Consider the following 23,165-nt stretch of genomic DNA (forward strand, 5'->3'; position numbering starts at 1 on the left):
CACCCACCCACCATCCCCAATCGTTTTTCTTAATTATTATTAAAGTTTATTTATTTATTTTGAGAGAGACAGAGACAGCGTGGTGGGGGGGAAACCTAAGCAGGCTCTCAGCTGTCAGCCCAGAGCCCAATGTGGGGTTCAAACTCATGAAACTGAGATCACGACCTGAGCTGAAATCAAGAGCTAGACGCTTCACCAACTGAGCCACCCAGGCACCCCCATCCCCAACCTTTGATGAAGGCCTAGAATATGCCAGTTGCCTTGCTAGGAGGGAGACTCCATAAGGAATATGACCCAGACCCACCCTCTCAAACACGGTCTAATGGGGTAAATTTGCTGTAAGTCACCATATCGTGCAAGCAGGAAGACTCAGGAAAGGACACACGGGAAGATATGATGTCTCAGCCAATTCCTGAGCTTACGGACTTTGTTACGGAAGAGGGGATGACATTCAAGGGAGAAAGAACAAAGGGTTTGGGCAGAGGAAGGAAGACCCACATGGCTGATAGGGCAGTAAAATAAAACAAGATCTGAGATTTACACACAGTGAAAGTCTCTCCGAGTTCAAGGAATCAGTTTTCCTTTCATAGCTTTCTACGCCCAAAGGAACATCCTAGAGAGGGGCGAGAGTAAGACTCAGAAAAGGATGGAACCTTCAGGAACGCTGGTGGTAGCTTCAAACGCACAGGAGGCTAACGTTTCTTAAATGATCCGCACAACTGTTCTGGAGATGTGAACCGGCGTTCAGTCGCTAAGCGTTACTGGGGCAAATGTGTCACGTCGGTGGCGAATGCCTCTCACGAACTCGGCATGCTGAGTTGGGGGCCTCTGTCCTTGGCCAGAACAGCGTTTACAGATCAGAGCCGTAAGCAGACCTCAAGGAATCCGTAAGAGCAGGGGCCCGAGCGTCTGCAACTCTCCAAAGAGACAACTGCAAAGCGCTGGCTTGCAGGGTGACGACTTGATAGGATACCAGGATATAAATAAAGCTCCCTTGAAATCGGAGCTCACGGACGCAGGCTCGATGTCTGGGTGGGAAAGTGGTGGATCAGAACCAGAGTCTGTAGCGCAGTGGGAGGCAGGCGTCCCCGCCCTGCAGCGGTGGCTCACCATGAATTCCGGAGGCTGGGTTTGGACACGTAAGCCAATGAAGGCACAAGTGGATGAATGGATGAAGAAATGAATGGGTGGATGGGAACGAGGTGGCTGCTCCTGTGGTCGGGTCACATGGGAGATGGACACAGTGGTTGGGCAGAGAGTCCGGGCTTCCGGGAAGGGAGGCACATCGGTGTGGACTGGAAGGGCAGATCCGGGCAGGCAGGACCCGGTGTCCGCCTCGTACGCTTGAGGATGGGAACCACCCCCCCCCCGCCCCCGCACCATCCCGCTCACGACCTGTCCTGGGAGCTAAATGCAGTGGTTGTCGTTAACACACCCAACTCAGGCCACTACCCCGGGGGCACCAAGCGCAGCACACATTTCCTTCACTCCACGGGTGGGAGGTGACTCCAGCCCAAATTCCGCTCTGCCGGGCTTCACGGCCGTGGCCTCAGGGAGCGGGTGCTACCAACGGATGGGGCAGTTTCAAAGACTATCCAAGACCATACAAAATAAATGGTGTTTTAAAATGTTAAGTTAGGGCTGCCTGGGTGGCTGAGTCGGTTGAGCGGCCGACTTCGGCTCAGGTCATGATCTCACGGTCCGTGAGTTCGAACCCCGTGTCAGGCTCTGTGCTGACAGCTCAGGGCCCGGAGCCTGCTTCGGATTCTGTGTCTCCCTCTCTCTCTGCCCCTCCCCCATGCACGCTCTGTCTCTCAAAAATAAATAAACATTAAAAATTTTTTAAATGTTAAATTATTCCTGTGTATTTGACATAGCTACCTGACACAGAGCTCAATACCTAGCTGGCTTTCAATAAACGCTTTCTGAGTGAGCTGAACGTCTGTCAGTTTATTCCTGTGGAAACCTTGGATGGAATGAGCGGGAACATTTTTCCTATGGAAGGAAATTGATAACGGTCAATGAGATGCGATTGTAAAAACATCTAAGAAGACATAGGCAGGGCACCTTATGTATGAAAATACTAGATCTAGACCCTACTATTTAAAGTATTCTCACAATATTCTTACATCGTGGTTTCCGGGAACATTCTGTAGAATACAGAACTATGAATGGAAGATACCATTAAAGGTGATTTTTTTTTTTTTTTACTTTACTAAGGACAAAGCTCTCAAATACAGGAGGTGGATGATAGCTTAACCCTAAGGCACGTGACCCACTAACTCAGTCTATGCCTGGCCTATGCCGCCTGTGTATTTCAGCCCATCCTGGAACCGGCTTGATCCCCAACGCAGTACTCCAGGCCAAAACAAATCACAAGAGTGAGAAGAGCCTTGAAATATCATATAATCCATGCTGTTTTCCAACATAGCAAAACGTATTTGAAACCTTGGTACCCTACAGACGTAACTGACGTTTCACAAAAATGTGACACTCTATCCTGGAAAACACATGAAACTTCTAGCATCTCAAAGAATTAGGTAATAAAATGACCACGAAACAACTGAACAACCAAAAACCGATGACACCCTCCCACTTTTATCATACTTTGACTTAACTGCTAACTTCTGGACATAGTGTGCAAGGATTGTATTAAATTAACCATTATTGTTATACGTCATTACATCCTTTATTAAATTTCAGGGTCCTCTTGGAACAAAGGCCCTATTAAATCATACGTCTAGGGTCAAAGAACTGGAATGTAAGACATGCTGGGTGTGGGGGGAAGCTCCCAGTTTCACTACAGTACCCAGGACACAAAGGGGATCAGGTTTCCGAGTCACTCTGGCATCTGCATCTCAGACCAGGGTCAGGCCACCAGGCACCGCTGATGTTGATGCTGACGGGGCAGAAGAGGCGCTAGATGAAGACGCGATGCTAACACACGCGATGAAGACGTGACAACTAACACTTAACTCAGGGAGGACAAAGCTAAAGGCACATGGAGAGTCCACACTTGCTTTTTCATCTTTGCAGCTAAGGAGCATGGTCTTTAACGAGGGCACTCACTTGCGAGTCTGTCCTCCAGTTTAAGAGCTTACGTTCATGGCGCATCTGAGTGGCTCAGTTGGTTAAGCGTCCAACTCTTGGTTTTGGCTCAGATCCGTGATCTTATGGTTCGTGGGTTCGGGCCCCACGTCGATCTGTGTGCTGTCAGCTTGAGGCCAGCTTGGGATTCTCTCTCCCTCCCCACCCCACGCCCCCTCTGCTGCTCTCTCTCTCTTTCTGTCCCTTCACCCTCTACCCTCAAAATAAACAAACTTAAAAAACAGAGCTATGTTTATGAAGACCGGTTTCAGTCCTACTGACTTGGTTAAGTTCAACCTCACAATCTAACACCACAAATAAAACCAACATTCTCAGAGGGCAGTGTTGGGGATTTCCACACTGTGAGTTCGGCACTACCAGATCCAATATCTCAAAGTGTCTGTATCAGACTCTCCAAAAATACAAACTGAAATCCCATTACAAATGATGTTATAATGGGATCTATAAATTACTGCAATTATTTATTTTTGTTTTTGAAGAAGCAGGGTTCTTTCATCACTAATTCCAATGATCCCTATGCAAGTCCTCAGAGGGCAGAGAAAGCCATGGCCATATATGTGCGTGAATTCATACATGAGTATGTAAACACACATACACCATATACACATCTATTCCAGAGACAGATACATATGTGTTCACATTATTCATTAACTTGCCCAAACTAAATAGCAGAGGGACTTAAAGAGCCCTTTTCTAAAATAGCATTCCTCTGTCTATCCCCCTGTTCAGCAAATGTGCAATTGAGAAGCCCTTATGTGTCAGTTGCGGGATTAGGCACCAGGTAATTTGCTGGTTATTATTTTATATTCTCCCATCAGTAAACTCTGGATCTTTATACTTCAACCTAACAAAACAGACCCATTTCATAAAATTTCAGAAGAAGTTCACTTACATTTTTTTAAATGTTTATTTATTTTTGAGAGAGAGAGAGAGAGAGAGAGACAGAAAGCGAGTGGGACAGGGGCAGAAAGAGAAAGGGAGACACAGAATCCGAAGCAGGCTCCAGGCTCTGAGCTGTCAGCACAGAACCCCGACGCGGGGCTTGAACTCACAGACCGTGAGATCATGACCTGAGCCAAAGTCGGATGTCTAACCAACTGAACCACCCAGGTGCTCCGGGAAGGAGTTCATAAAAAAAAAAATAAATTTTATTAGTGAAAATATTTTGAGATGCTTTAATTCACTTGGAAGATACTTTAAGTGCTGCACCATAACTAAATTTGAGATTCAGGATCCTAGAGATTGTGGCCACACGAATGGTACTTAACTTAGAAAATACGTCACGTTTATTTATGCTGAAAAACAGCTTTACATCATAGGGAATGAGCTGACCTCACTGATTCTAATGGATGTATTTCTGTTTAACTTGAGAAGATATTTCCTCCACGGTCCATGATGACGTTAACTGGTACCAGGATTACGTCTCTGCACACAGAAACTACGTAAAACTGGACAAAATATTTGGGCCAATTGTTCTGGACTTTGCAACAGGCAGCACAGTGGTGTCCCTCAAGAGGGAGATTTGTAATTTGAGTGACACCGCGGCCGCGTCAATCTGCCTGGAGCACCTTGCTGACCGTGGTGCAGAGGTGGGTCCCAGGCAGATAACGCAGTCCCCCCGAATGGACGGTGCAGAGATCAGAGCTGGGCCTGCAGAAGGAGCCAGAATCCATGAGAATATGTGGGACCAGAAAAGAAAAAAGCCACATTAAGCTGGGGGCTGCAGGTGCTTGCCTGAGGATTTCCTGAGGTCCCTCCCGATCCGTGGGGTGAATGGCTGACATACTACATGATGCTTCGTGTGGCCCAGCACGAGGCAGCAGCTTTGGGCTAAGAGCTGACAGGCTGGAGGACAGAGGCCACACCGTGCTGGGAGACGCCGGAGTTTGGGCCCGCCCGTGGTAGAGAGACCTCAGTGAGCATTCTGGGCCCTCAGGGGAGAGTCCGAAGTCCACGTGCGCTGAGTGAGAACCACACTCTAGAGCACAGGCTTTGCCCTTGGGCTAAGGACAGACTGAAAGAGAGGCGCCCTAGGGAAGAACCAAAGAAAGCCTCAAAGGGGCAAGGGATCACCTATTCACATAAATTTATACAACATAAAGTGATCATGTATTATGTTATAAATATACTCAAGGCTATAAAGGAAAAAGTAGACAGAATGAATGAAAAAAATGGGAAATTCCAGTAGAGAGATATAGCCTGCAAAGAACTAGATGGTATTTCTGGCAACTGAAACTTAAAATAACCCAAACGTAGAGCTTGCTGAATTGTCTAGACAAGTGACGAGGGAGGGCAGAAGCTACAGATGATGACCAACTTTTTATCAGAAACAACGGAGTCCAGTTGAAAGTGGAATTATATCCTTCCAATTTTTAAAGGGTAAAAATACAGAAAAAACTGTTGAGAATTCTATATTCAGAAAAACTATTCTTCAAAGTGGTGGGTGAAATAATGACATTTTCAGAGAGAGAAAAGCTGACATCCTCTGTAGCTAGCCGATGCGGCCCATAAGGAACGCTAAATCGTCCTTCAGGCCAAAGCAAGTGATACGATTTGAAGCTGATCCATAAGAATGCATAAGTACTACACGGTGGATTGGTGGGTGAATGTGAAAGACGGTCCAATTTTATTTAAAAGCAACTCCCTGTTGGGGCACCTGGGTGGCGCAGTCCGTTGAGCGGTTGAGCGTCCGGCTCTTGATTTCGGCTCAGGTCACGACCTCCGGAACCGTGAGACCTGTCCCCGCATCGGGCTCCGAGCTAACAGTGCGGAGCCTGCTTGGGAGTCTCTCTCTGCCCCACCCCTGCTCACACTCTCTCCTTCTCCCTCAAAATAAATAAATAAACGTTTAAAAAAGAATAATAAATTAAAGTATCCAAAGCAGGCTCTGGGCTGTCAGCACAGAGCCTCAACGTGGGGCTCGATCTCACGGTTTCCGAGATCATGACCTGAGCCGCAATCAAGAGCCAGTCGCTCGGCCCTTGAACGGACTGGGCCACACGGCCATCCCGTAACTCCCTATTTTAAAACAAACATTAGAACGTTGTGTCAGGTAGCTTGTAACATGCACAGAATAAAATACGTGACAACAGTACAGTGTGAAGGAGGGCCACATGGACTGACTTGTTGTAAGGATCTTGCATTTTACATAGAGTGGCACAATGTTAATTCTACACAGACTGTAAATTAAAGATGCAGCTATAATCTTTAGAACGACCACTAAAAACTAGTGTAAGAAAGTATGGCTAAGATGGAAATTGAGGAAAAAATAGAATTTTTAAAAGCAAGTTTACTCCGAAAGGAAAGAGGGAACTAAAAAAGAAGTGTGAGCGTGATGCCTGGGTGGCTCAGTCGGTTAAGCATCTGACTCCGGCTCAGGTCATGATCTCACGGTTCCTGGGTTTGAGCCCCACATCGAGCTCTGCGCTGACAGCTTGGAGCCTGGAGCCTGCTTGGGATTCTGTGTCTCCCTCTCTCTCTGCCCCTCCCCTGCTCATTCTCTCTCTGTCTCTCTCAAAAATAAATAAAACATTAAAAAAATTTAAAAAAGAAGCGTAGCCAATAGGAGACAAAATTTAAAACCAACCAATACAATTCCTCACGTTAACCTAATAAACAAGAGAAACTATATAACTACATCAACAGACGCAGAAGACGTTTCCCAAAAGTCAACACGCTTTTGTGATAAAACCTCTCAACGATCTAGGCCCAAAAAGGAACTTCGTCTGTTTGATAAAGGGTAACTATGTAAAACCAACAGCTAACATCATATTCGTTTTCTATTCGTCACTGAAGTTGCTAATCGTAATTGCAATGTAGTTAACACACGGTGTTAGTTGCGGGTATACAATACAGTGATTCAACAGCTCTACACACTACTCAGCGCTCATCCCAGTGAGTGTGCCCCTAACTCTCCTCACCTGTTTCACCCCCTACCCCCAGCTCCCCTCCGGTACCCTGTTCTCTAGAGTTAAGAGTCAGCTTCTCTGTCTCTCTCTTCGGTTTTGTTTCTTAAATTCCGCGTGTGATTGAAATTACACGGTGTTTGTTTTTCTCTAACTTATTACACTTAGCGTTATATTCTCTAGCTCCATCCATGACACTGCAAATGCTTTCCTTGGCAATTACAAAGCTCCAGAATAGGCCAAGTGTACCTAAGGTGCTGGGAATCAGAGCAATGTTGCTCACCGGGGTGGGGAAGGGACTGAATGGGAGAGGGCAGGAGGGAACTTTTCGGCTTTACAGAAGTAAGCCACATCTCGATCAGTGTGCCGGTAACACACTGTGTTACAAACGTGGGTAAACACATTGGTGATTCACTGCATGTAAATATCTCCTCAATGACGAAAGGTGTACTGCATTTAACTTCTGGGACTTTCCAAGTGGCGCTAGGGTACCCTGGATGCCACCGCCCACGGTCACAGAGCAAAAATAATGTGGAAACCAGGAGCGTGCTGTAGGAAATCCCACCTTCAAAAAACCAATTAGTGTTATGCTCCTTTCCCTTAACCAACGGAAGAATAACACGCAAAATTCTTAGGGATGTCACACGTTCTGCCCATCAAAGAGGACAACATTAGGAATACGTGCTGCTGGTGACTGACTTATCGCTCTTCTTTAAGGCTGAGATTACCCAGCCGAGGGGACGAGAACCCAGTTCTGGCACATGGATTGTAATTGATCTTAGGGGGAGCTCTCCTTGAGTTTAGAAGAAAAGAGATTATCACGTTAGATTTCAATTGGAAACTTTCCCGGCGCATTATGAAACGGTGGAGGTTTCTGGAGGATCGTATTTTTGTCTGTTTTCCTCTCGATTTCCTTATAAACTACATTAAGAGAAATCTCAAAAATAGTGGCTTTCATTTAATGTATGGGTCCCTTCCCTTGTGGCTCGGTACAGAAAGTTCCTAGATCGCCATCGGTCTGCCCGTCCAGCACAAGCACACGTCTCTGCCATATGTGGGGTTTATGTTAGGAAGCCACGCCAGTGATGGCCCCGGGCTCAGCGGAGGAGATAGCAGCTTCTAGGAGAAACTTCTCTAGCAATCCCGTATTTGGGAAATATAATAATCAGAAGCCCTAGATAGGCTGCTTCTCCATAGTAAGTTCCGCTTACATCTAAGGAAGATAGAGCAGGGCGGTGCTGTTTGCTTAACAGCGTTTGAAAAAAACGCAGAGTATTAGTTAGCCAACTTACACCAACCAAAGGTTACTGCCGAGCTCCCACGTGATAAATCAGAAAGAAAGAGCTGAACTAACGGGCCAAGTCCGTTCTCCAGTGAAAACTGATACCCACACCAGTATCTACCATCACTTTCTTTGCCAGTAAAACATGTGTTTCCTGTTATAGGAGACCAGCTTTCACATACAGGATTTGACATTTGGTAGGTACCCAATAAATGCAGAATCCATCAATGTCCGTTACACTGAATAAAACGGTTTTATGAGTCACATTGCACTGAGCACTTGCCAATAATCACTTGCCTTTTTGAAATCCAGCATGCAGAGTTTGGCTTTCTCTCCAAACTGCCACTTGCACTGAGTGTTTGCATCGTACAACTCTCCCGGCAACTTCTCAGGATACTTGTACTCCTTCACAGGCTTCGGCTGATCAGCAAGGCACAGAGCTTGGGCAGTGCTGAAACGCAGAGGAGAGATGGTGCTGCTCGTGATTCCGGAAGACTTACCAGAGATACGCACTGAGTTACGCCTTGATATTCTCATGCAATCTGACAACACAGCCCGAACAGAGAGGAGGGGGCGTTTTTCTCCGGGGGTCTGACATCAATCTCGATTATCTTTGGATGCGGGGGCCACATGTCCTCAAATTGCTCATAATGCATCTCATCTTTTCCAGGAGGGCAATTTGTTCTTCATCAGATTTCTCCAGCTTATCACGGGGCAGAGGGAAACGGAATCGCACAACCAGATGGACAACGTGAGAAGCTCCGACGGCAGACACCTTTTATGTATGCTTCTTGCCATGAACGATCAACAGATGGCAATGGGCACTGGGCAAGGCAAACACAATCAACCTCAAAGACTAGAATTTTCTTTCTTTTCCTCCCTCCATTCTTCCTTCCTTTCCTTCCCCTCCTTCCTCTCGTCAGTCCCTCCCTCCTTCCCTCCCTTCTTTCCTTCCCCGGGGCCAGGGACCACCTGCACCACAGCTCACAGCCTCCGGAGGTTTGCCATGGAACACAGCAGCAATTTCTACCAGTAATGCTCTCCACTCACGCTAATTTCTGACTCGATTCCCAAGTCAAGGAGGAAATTAACTCTGCCTAAGTTCACTAGCAGATGGCTAAAGACCAACTAATGATTTTTTCCTACACAAACACGGTATTCCCTTCCCTACGTGCATAGTTAAAATTTTTGCGTTTGGAGGAAGGGAAAACAGTGTTTGCACGTAGCAACTAAACTTTACTTACAAACTTCAACAAGAAAAAAAATCCCCCACCCCTGCATATTCTCAACATACTGACCAAGAGCAGACCCACCCATGCATCCCTACACTTTCCTTTGTGTGGTCACCCACCTTGACCCGGATCATTTTGGCCTCAGTCTCCATGGCCCAGTCCCAGATCCCACTGCCTGGAGTCCATGCATGCATACCTTCAATTAATATCCACACACAAAACACAAGGGGTGGTACCAGTTAACCGTGGTAAGACATTAATCCCACATACAAGGAGGTCAGAAGCCTTCTGAGAGCAAACCGAGAAAGAGAGATTAAATCAGATGATAGGAAAGTGTTCAGAGCAGTGGCCGGCTCATTGTGCATGTTCAATAAATGACTTGTCTACCACTATTAAGGCAATCATAGTGCAGACGGATATTTTGAAGTGAAGAAAAACGAATAAAAGCATAATTAACACTCCAAGACAGGAGGGACTTAGCAATTCTGGAACTCCATAGAACCTTTTTCTGATGGATCGCAAATGATTTCTATACACTAACTAGTTCAGTGTTCCCCAGTATCTCCCGGAGGCTACATCAGGGAGGCAATCTTATCCCTACCCTACGGACAGGAAATTAGGACATGTCGGCCAACGGACCGGCCCAAGCAAGAGACTGAAAATTCAAAAAGGTTCACAGGTTCAGGAATTTTTATAGTTTGTGTAAATGTATGAGCACATGGCCTGAGGACAAGGTTCCCGCCTGGCCAAGAAAAATGAAGCTCACGGACGGGGAGCCTGGAAGAAGGTTCGGGAACACACATACCACTACTGGGATGTAAAAGTCGGTTCCAATTAGCTTCACCTTTGAAGAGCTGCAACTCCCCATGCTGATCGTACCCTGGTCCTTCTGGTTAGGCTCACGCTGGAGCACGTCTGATTTCTACCCTCGGCCCCAGCAGGTCTCACAGCTAAGCGCACGGCCAATGGGGCAGGTGTGAGAAAACCCCACGGTGTGGACGTAAGAAGGAAAAGCGCTGTCACTGTAGGAACAATCCCCCATAGCATCCACACGAACAAAATGTGTTTGGCTCATTTGAATGTGCTGGACAAAAGTCAGGTGACCTACATGTGATAAGCAAAACGATAAGGCTTGTAGATCACATGGAAGAATATATTCAGGACTTTGGGGTAAGCAGAGGTTTTTTTTTTCCCCAACAATACACAAAAAAGCATTAACCCTAAAGGAAAAATAGGGATTAATCTGGTCTCCGTGACACAAAGAAAAACTTCTTTTCACCAAAAGACACCATTAACAGTGTAAATACTGAGTCACAGAGTGAAAGATGATATTTGCAGTACATGTTCTCCATAATGGACAAAGTGTTCCTACTCAGAATATATAAAGCACTCCCATCAAGAGATACAAGATGAAACACCAAAGCCTAATTTTTACAAATTCACAAGAGATTTGAAGAGGCACTTCGTTAAAGATTACTCGAGTGTCCGTTAAACATGAAAAAGGCACTCCAGGATCTCTTTAATTAGCACGTTGGAATGCCGCTACCCCCATCGACGGAGCTAAAATGGAAAAGACCGACCAGACCAAGCGACGGCCAGGATTTAGACCCATGTGAACGCTCGTAATGGCTCTAGACGTGTGACTTGGTGCAACCACTTAGGGAAGCTGTCTGGCAGTGTCTATGGACACTCCAGACTGTGTATTTATGACCCTGAAGTTCCAGTCCTACGTAAAATCAGGGATGTATAGGCAAACACACAGACGATGCAGAGTAGCATTTCTTCTAATAGCCCCAAGTCCGAATCTCAAATGTCTATCACCAACAGAATGGATTCGTAAGCTGCGGCATACTCATGCAATCAAAAATGAGTAAACAATGCTATATTTTTATGGTAGCAACAAGGATGAGCCTCATAATCATGATATTTAGCCAATCGCAACAGACGCCGAGTAGCACATAGCTCATGATTCCATTCATAGGGAGTTCAGAAATGGGCAAAACCAGTCTATGGTGTCCTGCATCGGGAGAATGACCATCTCTGGGGAAGGGCTATCTCTGGGGTAGTCACTGTGTCTTGTGCCTTTTTATAAAGGTTAGTTACCACATCCATCACCCCACGTATTTAGAGTTGTGAGCATGTGTCGTGAGGACTTTTAAGGTCTACTCTCCTAGCAGCTGTGAAACGTAGAGTACATCAATCTCTAGTCATCATGCCGCGCACAAGAGCCCCCAGAGCCCATGCATCTTACTGCAAAGTTGTACCTGTGATCACCTTCACCAATGTCCCCAAACCCCCACCGTGGCGGTCACCTCTCCACTCTCTGTTGCCATGAGTTTGGTTTTTTTGATTCCACAGATGAATGAGATCATACAGTATTCGTCTTTCTCTGACTTCCCTCACTTAGCATAATGCCCTCAAGGTCCAACCACGTTGTCAAAAATGGCAGGATTTCCATCTTTCTCATGGCTGAATAACATTCCATCATACATATATCTCATCTTTAGCTATTCATCTGTAGACAGACGACAGACAGGTTGTTTCCTCTCTTGGCTATTATATTGAGCTCTGTACATTGATCTGAGAAGAAGGTACAGTGCCACGTTCACTGTGTGAAATTTCACTGAGCGGAACCCTCATAATTTTGTGCTTTTCTATATATCTGTTTAACCACGACAAAAATAACGTTAATAAAAAAACAAGGCAAGGTCAGAGATATCACAGTGGTATTTCAAAGTCCGTTTCCCACTCTGATTGACGAGCCATAAAAGGTGAACGAGCTTGAGAGATCTTACAGTCGTCTCTCTTCCTTGTCCAAGTCGGGAACAGGGGCCCTTGGAACAGATTATATTACTTGCCAAGGTCGAGACCTTCCCAGACACGACTGGTAAAGCCACGATCAGCATTTGAGCTCTGATCCCCTCTGCTGCTCTTTCTGTCACAGGGCAGTGCCTGCTCTCCCGTCTTCCTGCAGAAACTAAGGACAGCTGCGGCTTGGTTTTTCTTAAGACAAACGTTATACAGCAGAGCAAGATGTGAACTGAAGTGCATTCTTTCCATTACACCCAAAAGTATGCTTAATGGGCTCTCAGGTCAAATCAAACCTTCTCCTTGACAGACGGGGTATGGGGTATGGAAGGGGATTCATGTATCCTTTAAACTCCTGGTTCCCAGTGACGGCCCCCTTTCCCATGGACTGACTTCGATTCATAGGGTCAGAGGGGAGGTACATTCACAGGTCTGCAATAAAGGATTCACATTTTTAAAAAGCACATTGAAGATGAGTCCCCGTCGTCATTAAACTAAATTAATGAGCTCAAATTTCCCTAATCCTAGGTCTCCCAGACGCAGACATGAGTACATGGGATGAGGTCTGTGTCCGTTCACAGGAAATGACGCATGACTTCACTGACTAGGTCGATGAATTTACTCCAAACACGTATCTGTCCTTCCTGACTACCAACTGTGGAGAAATGCTGTGCTGACAACTTCAGACCAACCGAGGTCCTTTATTATATATTTTTTCCACATACCAAATGCTAGACTGCTACTAAAGGCAAGTGGATTCATCTTTATAAGTTAGCCACTTGTCCTTACTCATTGCTGGGATCGGATCCAAACAGCTGCCCAATTGGCGGAGAACAGGATCGTGATTACGTGGAAATCAGGAAGTCAGCAAACATGTCAAAGAAGACAGTCTCCGATTCCTTACACCAATAAGACACCACTGTTAACACAGTGTAGACGTGTCTGATTCACGACTGGTCACCCCAAGTAAAAGAAAGCTTGGGTGAATCTGACAACAGGAGGCTCTCTTGGAAAATGTAACTTTTCAAGAAAACAAATGGGTGACATATGTAATCTTGCATATCTGTTTATAATCATGTGGCCCAGAGAAATTAGCAGAGTTCTTGCAAATAAAGGTTTATTACGGAATTGCCCCACAAGGGTTTTACTGATGGACACAAAAACAAATGAGCACACTTGAGCAGACATCGAACCGTCCTGGGATCCCAGAGCAAACATGTCTTTGAACCAGACTCTTGGCAACCCCTCCGAGGGTCACAGTCTGATTCGAAGATCACAGCCCATATCTAATGTCATCAAAACAATTGTTCCCTAAGCATATAACAATTTCCCTTCCACGAGATCTCCTATATTTCTTGGCAGCTTAAAAACTTTATCTGGACTCTTTTACGATGCTGATTCTCACTGCACACCCAAATTTCGCATCCCTGGCTTTCCAATATTTGTCCGAGAATGTTTCAAAAAAGTCAAAAATGTTTATCTTCATCATCACCGTTAAAATGAAAAAGCTATAACATTTTGAAAAATAATCTAGAAAATTACAGGGAAGATTTGTGATACAGAAGACTACAATTTCCCTTGTTAATACCAATAAGAGCATCGTGAGCTTAAGTTCATGCCCTTTTTGATGACGGAAAGCAGAATTCTTCACACACACACACACGCTCACACGCACCTCAAGCAAATCTGAACCGGTGTCAGAAAGAGCCACAAACCATGCTAACAATCCCCACCTCGACCCCATGAGGACCCCACACAGGGAACAGCAAATGTCAGAACGACCCCAATGGGAGAATAATGACCACACTGTTTTTGGTAATAGAAATAAAAGAAAAATGATCAAGCGTTATCTTCCTAGAATGCAGATTTATATTACCAGGAGTTGGATATTATCCACAAAATCTCACTCTTTTTGGGGGCCATAAGATACGGAAGGCGGCCATCATTCCGATAGGCATTAAGTACGTTGACTGATAGGGGGAAGGACCCCAAGCTGAAGGCTGTTAGTCAGGATGCTGGCTCAGAAGAGTCGTGCAAGGTCATCTGGAGAACTGAATGAACAGACAGCAAGAAAGGGAAACCAGCCGTGGGCTCATAGCTCCACGTGCGTGTGGGGGGCAGTCTGAGATAAGGGGCAAACTGGGGGTACCAACAGAAAGAAATACCCATGTGACCCCACCCTATGGTGTGCTATAAACTAGATGATGTCACTTACGTAATGGAAAAAAAAAAAAAAGGGAAAGAAAAGGGGCTTGACCAAAAAAATAATGAGAAAAAGAGAAAAAGAGAGGAGAAAAAAAAAACAACAAAGAAAACCTAGAACCCAAGATAAGGAGCTCATCGAAGCTAGCCAGAGCGGCCGGGGGAAACCTGAATGGGGTCTGTGGGGCACAACAGGAACCGCGGACTTTCGCCCTTAATCCCTGGCTCGGAAAAACTAGTTCTCAGTTTTGACTGTAGGAACGGGCATCAGTTACAAACTCTGGCCGCTAACTTGGTGGTTCTTGGGTGTCGCCATTCTGTTTTTCTTCCACCAACTCTGGTCGAGTCGATGTGGGTCCTGCACCCTGCAGCTAGGTGTCCCCTGTTCACCTGCTGACATCATGGTGTGGCAGAAACGGGAAAGGTAAGAGCATGTGGTCTTGGTGCCTGGGACAGGCCCAGGATGGACCCCCTCTAGCGGGGGTTCCAGAGGACGGTAGAAAGGGGGAGGTCATCAGGTGACGTGGGGAAGCGTGTGCACAGGTAACCACTTCCTATCCACGTCTTCGTCATGTGTGTCTATTAACATTTATAAGCACTCACTGTATGCCATATAATTAGTTAGGAGTATGTAATATATTTTACATAGCATATACATATACATATGTGTGTGTGTGTGTGTACATATATATACACACAGTGTCATCTTTTTTAAAGAATTCTGCGCTGGCAAAAGCTTTGCTTTCCTTGAAATATCAGCATTTGCCCTATTTTCTGTTAATAGGAAATGGATTTGATCTCCTTTTTTGCTTTGGTTTCTAGAAAGACCAAATTTGCCCAATCTCAAGCTTCAATAGCGCAGCCTAAGCATACATTTTAAGACTGACATATTTGTGTGTTTTTGCGTTGCCTCTTCATTTTTTATTTCCATCTGCTTTTCCTCTTCAGCCGACTGTCAATTCTAATTATTTTTTTTGTTTGTTTTCTTGTCATGACCTGCTCCAAAGTCTCACGGGAAGGTGGTTTTGGCGGCTACCTTCTGCCAAGAATATACCTTCCATGCTGAATCTCAGAAGTGTGAACGCATCTAATTGAGAACTAAACACGGCAGCCCGTCTCCTGCCAGCACAGATGCATTTTGGGAATCAAGAAGCACACGCTTCGTATCTCCTTGACGAGGATCAGTGGGTTGTGGAAGGCCGGTGTGTTTGTCAGAGAGCAGGCGCGAGCCTTCCACGTGTCTGGAAAAACAGAGTATGTTTCTGTGTAATGAACACGCGTGCCCTCTCTGCTGAGCCGAAGCAATTCTTCCCAGAACCAGGGAAATAACGTTCTTGAAATGACAAAGGTCGGGGCACCTGGGCGGCTCAGTCGGTTGAGTGTCCGACTTCGGCTCAGGTCATGATCTCACCGCCCGTGAGTCGGGCTCTGTGCTGACAGCTCAGAGCCTGGAGCCTGCTTCGGATTCTGTGTCCCCCTCTCTCGTTGCCCCTTCCCTGCTCCCACTCTCCCTCTCCCTCTCAAAAATAAATAAACATTAAAAACTTAAAAAGAAATGATGAAGGTGGAAAGTGGGGTAACTTCTAGGAGGGAAAAAACACCTGACTACAGTCTGTTCCAGGGGCCACCGCCAGGTCCCAGGAGAGTGTGTTCACAAGGGAAGACAAGGGACGCTGGGGGTTCAGATGGACACGGCACCTCCACTCTGCGGCCCGCGGGCCAGCAGCCTGTGCTGGTGGTCAGAGATGAGTTGTCTTCACTGAGTTAAGAGCTACTTTCTTTTTTTTTACGTTCATTTATTTTTGAGAGAGAAAGAGAGTGCGAAGGGAGGGGCAGAGGGGGAGGGGGAGAGAGAGGGAGAGAGAGAGAGAGAGAGAGAGAGAGAGAGAGAGAGAGAGAGAGTCCCAAGCAGGCTCCGTGTTGTCAGTGCAGAGCCCAACCTAGGGTTCGAACTCATGAACCGTGGGATCATGACCCGAGCCGAGATCAAGAGTCGGACACTTAACCCACGGAGCCACCCAGGCGCCCCAGAAGCTACTTTCCAAACAAAGGCTCTCCCTCATCTTTTTAGTATTTGAACCAACTAATTTTGTTGAGATAAAAACAAAAGGAGAAGCCATGATTTCAATAGAATTGCTTCTCCTTGGCTACTTGCTTCCAGGCTTCTTGGGATCAGTAGAGCGAGGCCAGGGCCAGGGGCCAAAATGCCTAGACTCCATTCCCGACTCTGTTTCCCCACATTACTTCCCCTGTGGCAGGAGCTGGGGCCGCTGCTGAGCTCAGCTGGCCCTCTCTTTCACCGTCATGCCCTTTTCCTTCAGAGCACGTGGGGAGATGACATTCCTTACCCACCCCGTGCGATCCGGGCCATCAGCCGCGCTCTCGCTGCCAGGAATGCGGCCCTGTCCTGCTCCGGTCACCACCAGCTGCGGTGACAACTAGGCCCCACAAGAAGGGGAGACCACAGGGCGGGAGGACCCGTTCTCTGCATGACCACACACAGCACACTTGCTGATCTGCTCACGACCTTCTGAGTCAGAAGTATGCTCAGGGTTAACAGGTAAAACCAAACTCCAAACTCAAAGTCTTGAGATCTGGGGGGTAGATCCAGCCTTACTAGCCAACTAAGGCTGCTTCTTAAAGTCCCTTCTTTCTCTAAAACACTTAAAATCTACTATCTCTTTTTCAGGGGGTCAAACCCTCCTTCCCCAATGTTCTAGACCCTAGATGAATTAGCACTATTGTAAAACTTTCCAAAGATAATTATTAAAATTACAGGAATTTAGAGCCAAGCTAAGGTATATATACTCAAGTTTCCCCTCCTAATAAGAAATGTAGTTTGTGGAAAAACACACACACACACACACACACACACACACACACGTACGTGTGCGCGCAAGTTACGTGTACTTTACAATCGTGCGCACAGGTCTTTCTGTTCACGAATACAAAATGGTTAGTTACAGAAGTGAGAAGTTAAAAAAACCAAACGTTGGTGACAAATACTTTGATTTGGTAAGCACCCTGGGTTTCCTTTGAGCCTCAAGGTCAAATGACGTCGGGTTAAGCCTGCCAGACTCGGTGCTCTAAGGAAGTGTCTGGCAAACTTCTTGGCCAAGTGGCATCTTCAAATGGGAACCGTCTACGGGAGTCACAGCCACCCCTGGGCTGCCTGGACAGAATGAGGCTGACCGAGCAGGGCTCCCCAAGGGCACGCAGAGACACACGACCAGCTCTCGGAGTTCCTACCTTAAAAATCTGTGCAGATACTGGCGGCTGCAGGGTGACCAGGAGAAGACCCCGTTGCGTCCTGCCAGCGTAGGGGACATGATGTTCCCCTCCGACTTTTTGCACATGTTGCCTTCTCCGTCATGGACCATGCCAAAGCTACGAGAGAGAGAAACGGTTCCTTCAAAACACAGAACAGTGCCGATGATCCACTATATTCTACAAAAACACACGTCGACACCGTGGACGCCTCCACTTCTGCATGCCGGTCGGGCCTAAATGAACTGTCTGTGCAGCCAAGCTGTGGAGACTACCCACGTATTCACAGACCTTTCCTGAAGGACTGCCATTCGGTGAGTTGTTCTGAAAGTGCACACCAAGCACCAAAACGGACGTGCCTCCTAAAGGCAGAGGTCTTAATTACGAGGAAGCATTTCAAGGAGGGTATGGAGGGCAGGTCACTCGATCTTGATAAAGCTGATAACCGTCCTGGACTGCTTTCTTCTCTCCGCACTCTTTTCCGCTCGCCGGGGATTTTGAGAACTCCCAGATGTTTGCGGGAAATACAAACGCAGGCTCCCCAGGTGAGTTGGGTGCTTCCCACGGTTAGAGAACTGACCGCCTGGTGCAGCTGCCCGTGGTGCTGACATTTCGTCCTTGCTCCCATCCAGGGCTGCTCCGCCTCAGGCCACTGCTGGGGGCTGTCACGGCTGGACGGCGCTCGACCGCACTCCCTACATCCCTTTGGACGAAGGAGGGCCGTGGAACCCCAGTGGGTGGCTCTGGCTGCCTTTACCTGTGGGAATTTTTTCAATGCACCGTTCCTCCTGACTAAAAACCAGATCACTCTGGGGCTCCAGCCCTAACTTAATACAGGGGGACTTGTCAAGCTACCTTGGCTCTTGGAACGCTTAATAGGCTCCTTTATGGATGAGCTAATTGCACAATGCCAACTGGCATCCCATGACTGTCACTTGTGCAAACGCTAGCCCTGTGCCTCCAAGCATCCCATTAACCGAAGCAACCTCTCTCCACCAGGTCAGCTTCTTCTTCTTAACCTCCGAGAGCTTTGGCTCTTTGGAAGAGTCTCACATTGCCGTCTTCACCTACCGCAGGACAGCACGACTAATCGCGTTGGAAAGAAAGCCTGGGGGACTTGGAGCTCCCTATGACCCCGAAGGCTTCCCATTAGGGCAAACCTATTCTTAGAGAATCAAGCCACTGCTGGCTATTAATGTCCGGGACCTGCCAAATCATTGTACGGATTCTTAGATAATGGGGTTCCGCACGAATGGGGTACAGGGCAAAGGGGAAAAGAACGGGACAAAGCAAAGGAGGGTGAGATGGATGCTGAATCTGGGGACGTTCTGCCACCAAGGATCCCATGATGAGAGGAGGCAGGGCAGCAGGGACAGAAGACCCAGAACCCTGGGGAAGCGGGCTCCCACAGTGGGCCGGGGAATCTGCCCTTGTTGCTGAAGCTGAAGACCCATCTTCCCCCTTAACTGGTTTGCTGATAGAGATTTAATAGTAACAGTAAAAAGAGCAACTAATATTTGCAAGCACTCACTATTTTTCAAACAGGGTATTAAACGCGTTCTCTGTATTTTCTAACTTAAACCTCGCCGAAAGCCTGCAAGGTGGGTACGGCGTCGTGGCAGCAAGACTGAGGACTGGAGAGAGCCATGCCCACGGTCTCAGGGTCAGGACTAGGACGTGACATTCCTGACCTCAGAGCCCAGGCGGGACCCATGCAAGAGTGTAACGCGAGCATGATTGAAGGGCGTAGCCAAGGAAATCTGGCGTGCAAACATTGTTGAATTTCTGCAAAATTCCTGCTCAGTACCAAGGGTGATGCAGATGGGAGTCATTTCAGCCTCCACCCATCCTCTCAAGTTCTATTAAAAGCAATCAATCAAGGCCAGGGTAACCATATAGCAGAGGAAACGTGTTATGGCTACGAAAAGGATTCAGACCGTAATCACATATGGGGGGCTGCCTTGGGGAGACCGTGATGAAAACGAACCATCGAAGTGCCCTCCCCTGGCCGGCCCTTGACCCGACTATGAAGCAGACACATGCGTCGTGGTCCAGTAGGTACCCCAGATAAATCTGCTTCCCCTCTGCCTACATTTCTAAGGAAATAAAAGCCACAACATCCCGGGTCTGGGGATACGTGCGTCTTCAACTTTTTCATCTAAGGTATTTTCAATGACTCTTTCTAGAATGGATTCTCAAACCCCACTGCGAGCCCCACTATTGGAGGGTTATTTTTCCAAGTAGTTCAGTGCCCATATCTTGTAATGTGATGGATGCCAGCACGTTAGCATGAAAGTACCACACGGTGATCGCATTTGATATGAACATTAATGAAGTCATGGAAGGATGCACAGAACGCATTTTGAAGATAAGATTGGTATTTGGCAACCAAGAAATATAATTACTATTAAGTTATACATACCAGACATTTTTTTTTGCTACTGTGAACCACAGTATCTTATTCAAAGTTTTTCTCACCCCATACGTTAAAACTATTAACGTATTTTTTCTTTCTTACGGACTAGCTTCTAAGTTTCTAAAGGACATCCACTCTTCTTATCCATGCTTAGCCCCAGGCCAATGCACTCACTAGCTGATGACAGGTTCTCCACTGATGTCTGTTGAATGAACAAAGACCAACCTTCCAGCCCAAACACCAACCCAAATACCAAACACCCAGATGTAAACCTAATTTCGGATTAAAACGGACTTGAGACTTATATTCTGGTGGGAGATGCTTTTAATGCCTCCTACGGTATGTTCTGAGTGATTCAATTACATCAGCAAGCACACAGTTCCTCATTAGTGATGCTACACCCAGGATGATGAAAAGCCCAATATTGTGAGAGGTTGTGCTCATTATTTCAGGCTGTTCAGACAGCAGTAGCTAAGGCAACAAGAAACCCTCGAAGTAGCCACAGGCCAATGTCATCTGGATGGTTCGATCACACCCTTGGTGCAATATGCCACAGGTGGACCTCAGGGTCTCGAGCTCGATGTGGACTTTTCAAGAAGCACAACCCAAGATGGAAAGAGTTGGCATGGGCGGGGCATCAGGAGGGTCTCAGGGGCCAGGGCGCATCAAACAACCAGAAGAGTGTGGGCTGTGGAGGTGGAGGCCTCCATCAGGGTCGTGCCCTGACATTCACAAGCGTTGGGATTTCAAAAAATCCCTTAAGTCACCAAGCCTCAGTTTCCTCACCCATATAATGGGGGTAATAAAACCTGGCTCTTAAATTGCACAGAAGATCTGGTACCACACATACCACAAGGAAAACTCATAACTTCGACCCACTTCCTGGATTCAAATGTTGGTCTTGGTAAAATTGCTCAATAGCAAGATGTTACTTGTATACATATGATGTGTGTGTGTGTGTGTGTGTGTGTGTGTGTGTGTGTGTGGGCGCGTGTGTGTGTTCAGCCAAAGGTCAATAGGTTTCAAACGCCCTTTGGATACAGAAACAAAAAAAGTCTCAGGAAGAACAATAGATAAAATTGGTGAGAAATGAGCCTCTGGCCTTCCTGGGCTCCCTGGGGGACAGTCTGACAATCACTGGGTCAGATGAGATCTTCAAGGAGCTGTTGCCTTGATGTTCTACAAACCCTCAGAATCTTCGGGGCCTCCCTGACCCAGCGGTAGGGGCTCAGGTTGATGACAGCACACGGCCACAACTCGGGGAGGTTTCAACCTCACCATCGGATGCTCGAAAGGGCATCTAACCTCACCAGCCAAGCCTGCTGGAGCGGATTGCGGTAGCGACCCGATTCTGCCTCTTTCGACTCCCCCGGTCTTCCCTGACTTGGTCTCTTGCCACGCCTACGGCCCATGTGGCCCGACCCTTGCACGCCTTGTCTATTTTGCCTTTCTGTTAAGACTCTTGGAGGCAGTGGATTACCAGTCTTTTCGTGGAATCCTACACAAGGCTCTGCTGGCAGAGTGGACGTTGTGACCAGTGAAAGTCAGTACATGCGGGAGAAGATGGGCGACAGAACGATAGCTCGTGAACACTTCTTCTTTTTTTAATTTTTCAACATTTAGCTTTGAGAAAGACAGAGACAGCATGAGTGGGAGAGGGGAAGAGAGACAGAGAGAGAGAGAGAGAGAGAGAGAGAGAGAGAGAATCCCAAGCAGGCTCTGCGCCCGATGCAGGGCTCAAACTCACGAAACCAGGAGATCATGACCTGAGCCAAAACCAAGAGTCAGAGGCTTAACCGACTGAGCCACCCGGGTGGCCCTCACGAATACTCCCAAGCACAGCAAATACGTTTGAGGACCGTCTCGATGGTCTGAAATGATAACGCAAGTTGAGCATTTAAGCCTGTGTTGTAGGCTAGGCATGCTCAGATCATGTAATACGCCTTCAGCTGCACCCGCACACGCGTGCCAAGGATCTCACAGACTCTCTTGGTTTTGCAGATGGAAACCTAGGTAAGAGAAGACCGTGTGATGTACGCTGATCACTGCCAGGAGGTGGGAGAAGCCCAGTGGATCCGGAATCCCAGGCCCAGGGTCTTCCTCCTCAAATGGCACGACTTCCTCTGTACGTGAGGATTTTCCAAATGGATCCAGGCCATTCGGGCGACATATTCTCCAAACCATGTAGCTCAGCACTCGACGCGTCTATGCCAGTTCTCGACACCTGCATCTAGCAAACCACACGTCCTATGCCAAGTGATTGAATCTAACCAGGAAACTCACTCTACGCCATGGATTAGGAGCAAACCCGACTCAATCGCACGTCCTAAAGGAGAACACACACCCTCACTTCCGGTTGCTGTGTCTGTCTCTCCCTTTCCAACACAAATCCAAACACAGGTTCTTGGCCATTTCTGTGTATAGAACAGATCCCTCGATATAATCCAGAACATGTCCTGAGAAGAAAATAACTGAACTTAGTAGGAAAAATGGGCTGGACAGTGACTGAGATCTTTCTTGGAGTTAGAGGTTAGACCATCTGGCTGAAAGGCATGGAAAATAGCACTCCTCCAACCTCAGCGATGTCCTCTGAGTATAAACAAACCCGAAGAAGTAAAAACAGGATGTTTCAAAGAGTCCTAAAAAAAGTGGGGGAGGGCCCGGGTGGCTCATTCGGCTCAGGTCATGATCTTGCGGTCTATGGGTTCGAGCCCCACGTCTGGCTCTGTAATGACAGCTCAGAGCCTGGAACCTACTTCAGGTTCTGTGTCTCCCTCTCTCTCTGCCTGTCCCCTGCGTGCACTCTCTCTCTCTCTCTCTCTCTCTCTCTCTCCCTCTCTCTCAAAAATAAATAAACATTTTTAGAAAGTCCTAATAGATATAAAACTGCTTTTTAATTCTTAAGGTTACAGAACTCAAAAAATTGACTCTGCACGGAGCTCACT

General features: G+C 47.0%; 1 protein-coding gene across 1 annotated transcript in view; it reads right to left on the reverse strand.

The window, feature by feature from the left end:
- The window catches only part of ADAMTS16 (ADAM metallopeptidase with thrombospondin type 1 motif 16), a 162,591-nt gene that overhangs the window by 80,797 nt on the left and 58,629 nt on the right, over positions 1-23,165 (reverse strand). Inside the window, exons 9-10 of the mRNA XM_030331473.1 lie at positions 17,787-17,924; positions 8,593-8,746 (exon numbers count right to left, since the gene is read on the reverse strand). Of these exons, the coding sequence (XP_030187333.1) occupies positions 8,593-8,746; positions 17,787-17,924 (292 nt within the window). The remainder of the gene's footprint in view (positions 1-8,592; positions 8,747-17,786; positions 17,925-23,165) is intronic.

The sequence above is a fragment of the Lynx canadensis genome, chromosome A1 (assembly GCF_007474595.2).
Source record: "Lynx canadensis isolate LIC74 chromosome A1, mLynCan4.pri.v2, whole genome shotgun sequence".
Classification (NCBI taxonomy): Eukaryota; Metazoa; Chordata; class Mammalia; order Carnivora; family Felidae; genus Lynx; species Lynx canadensis.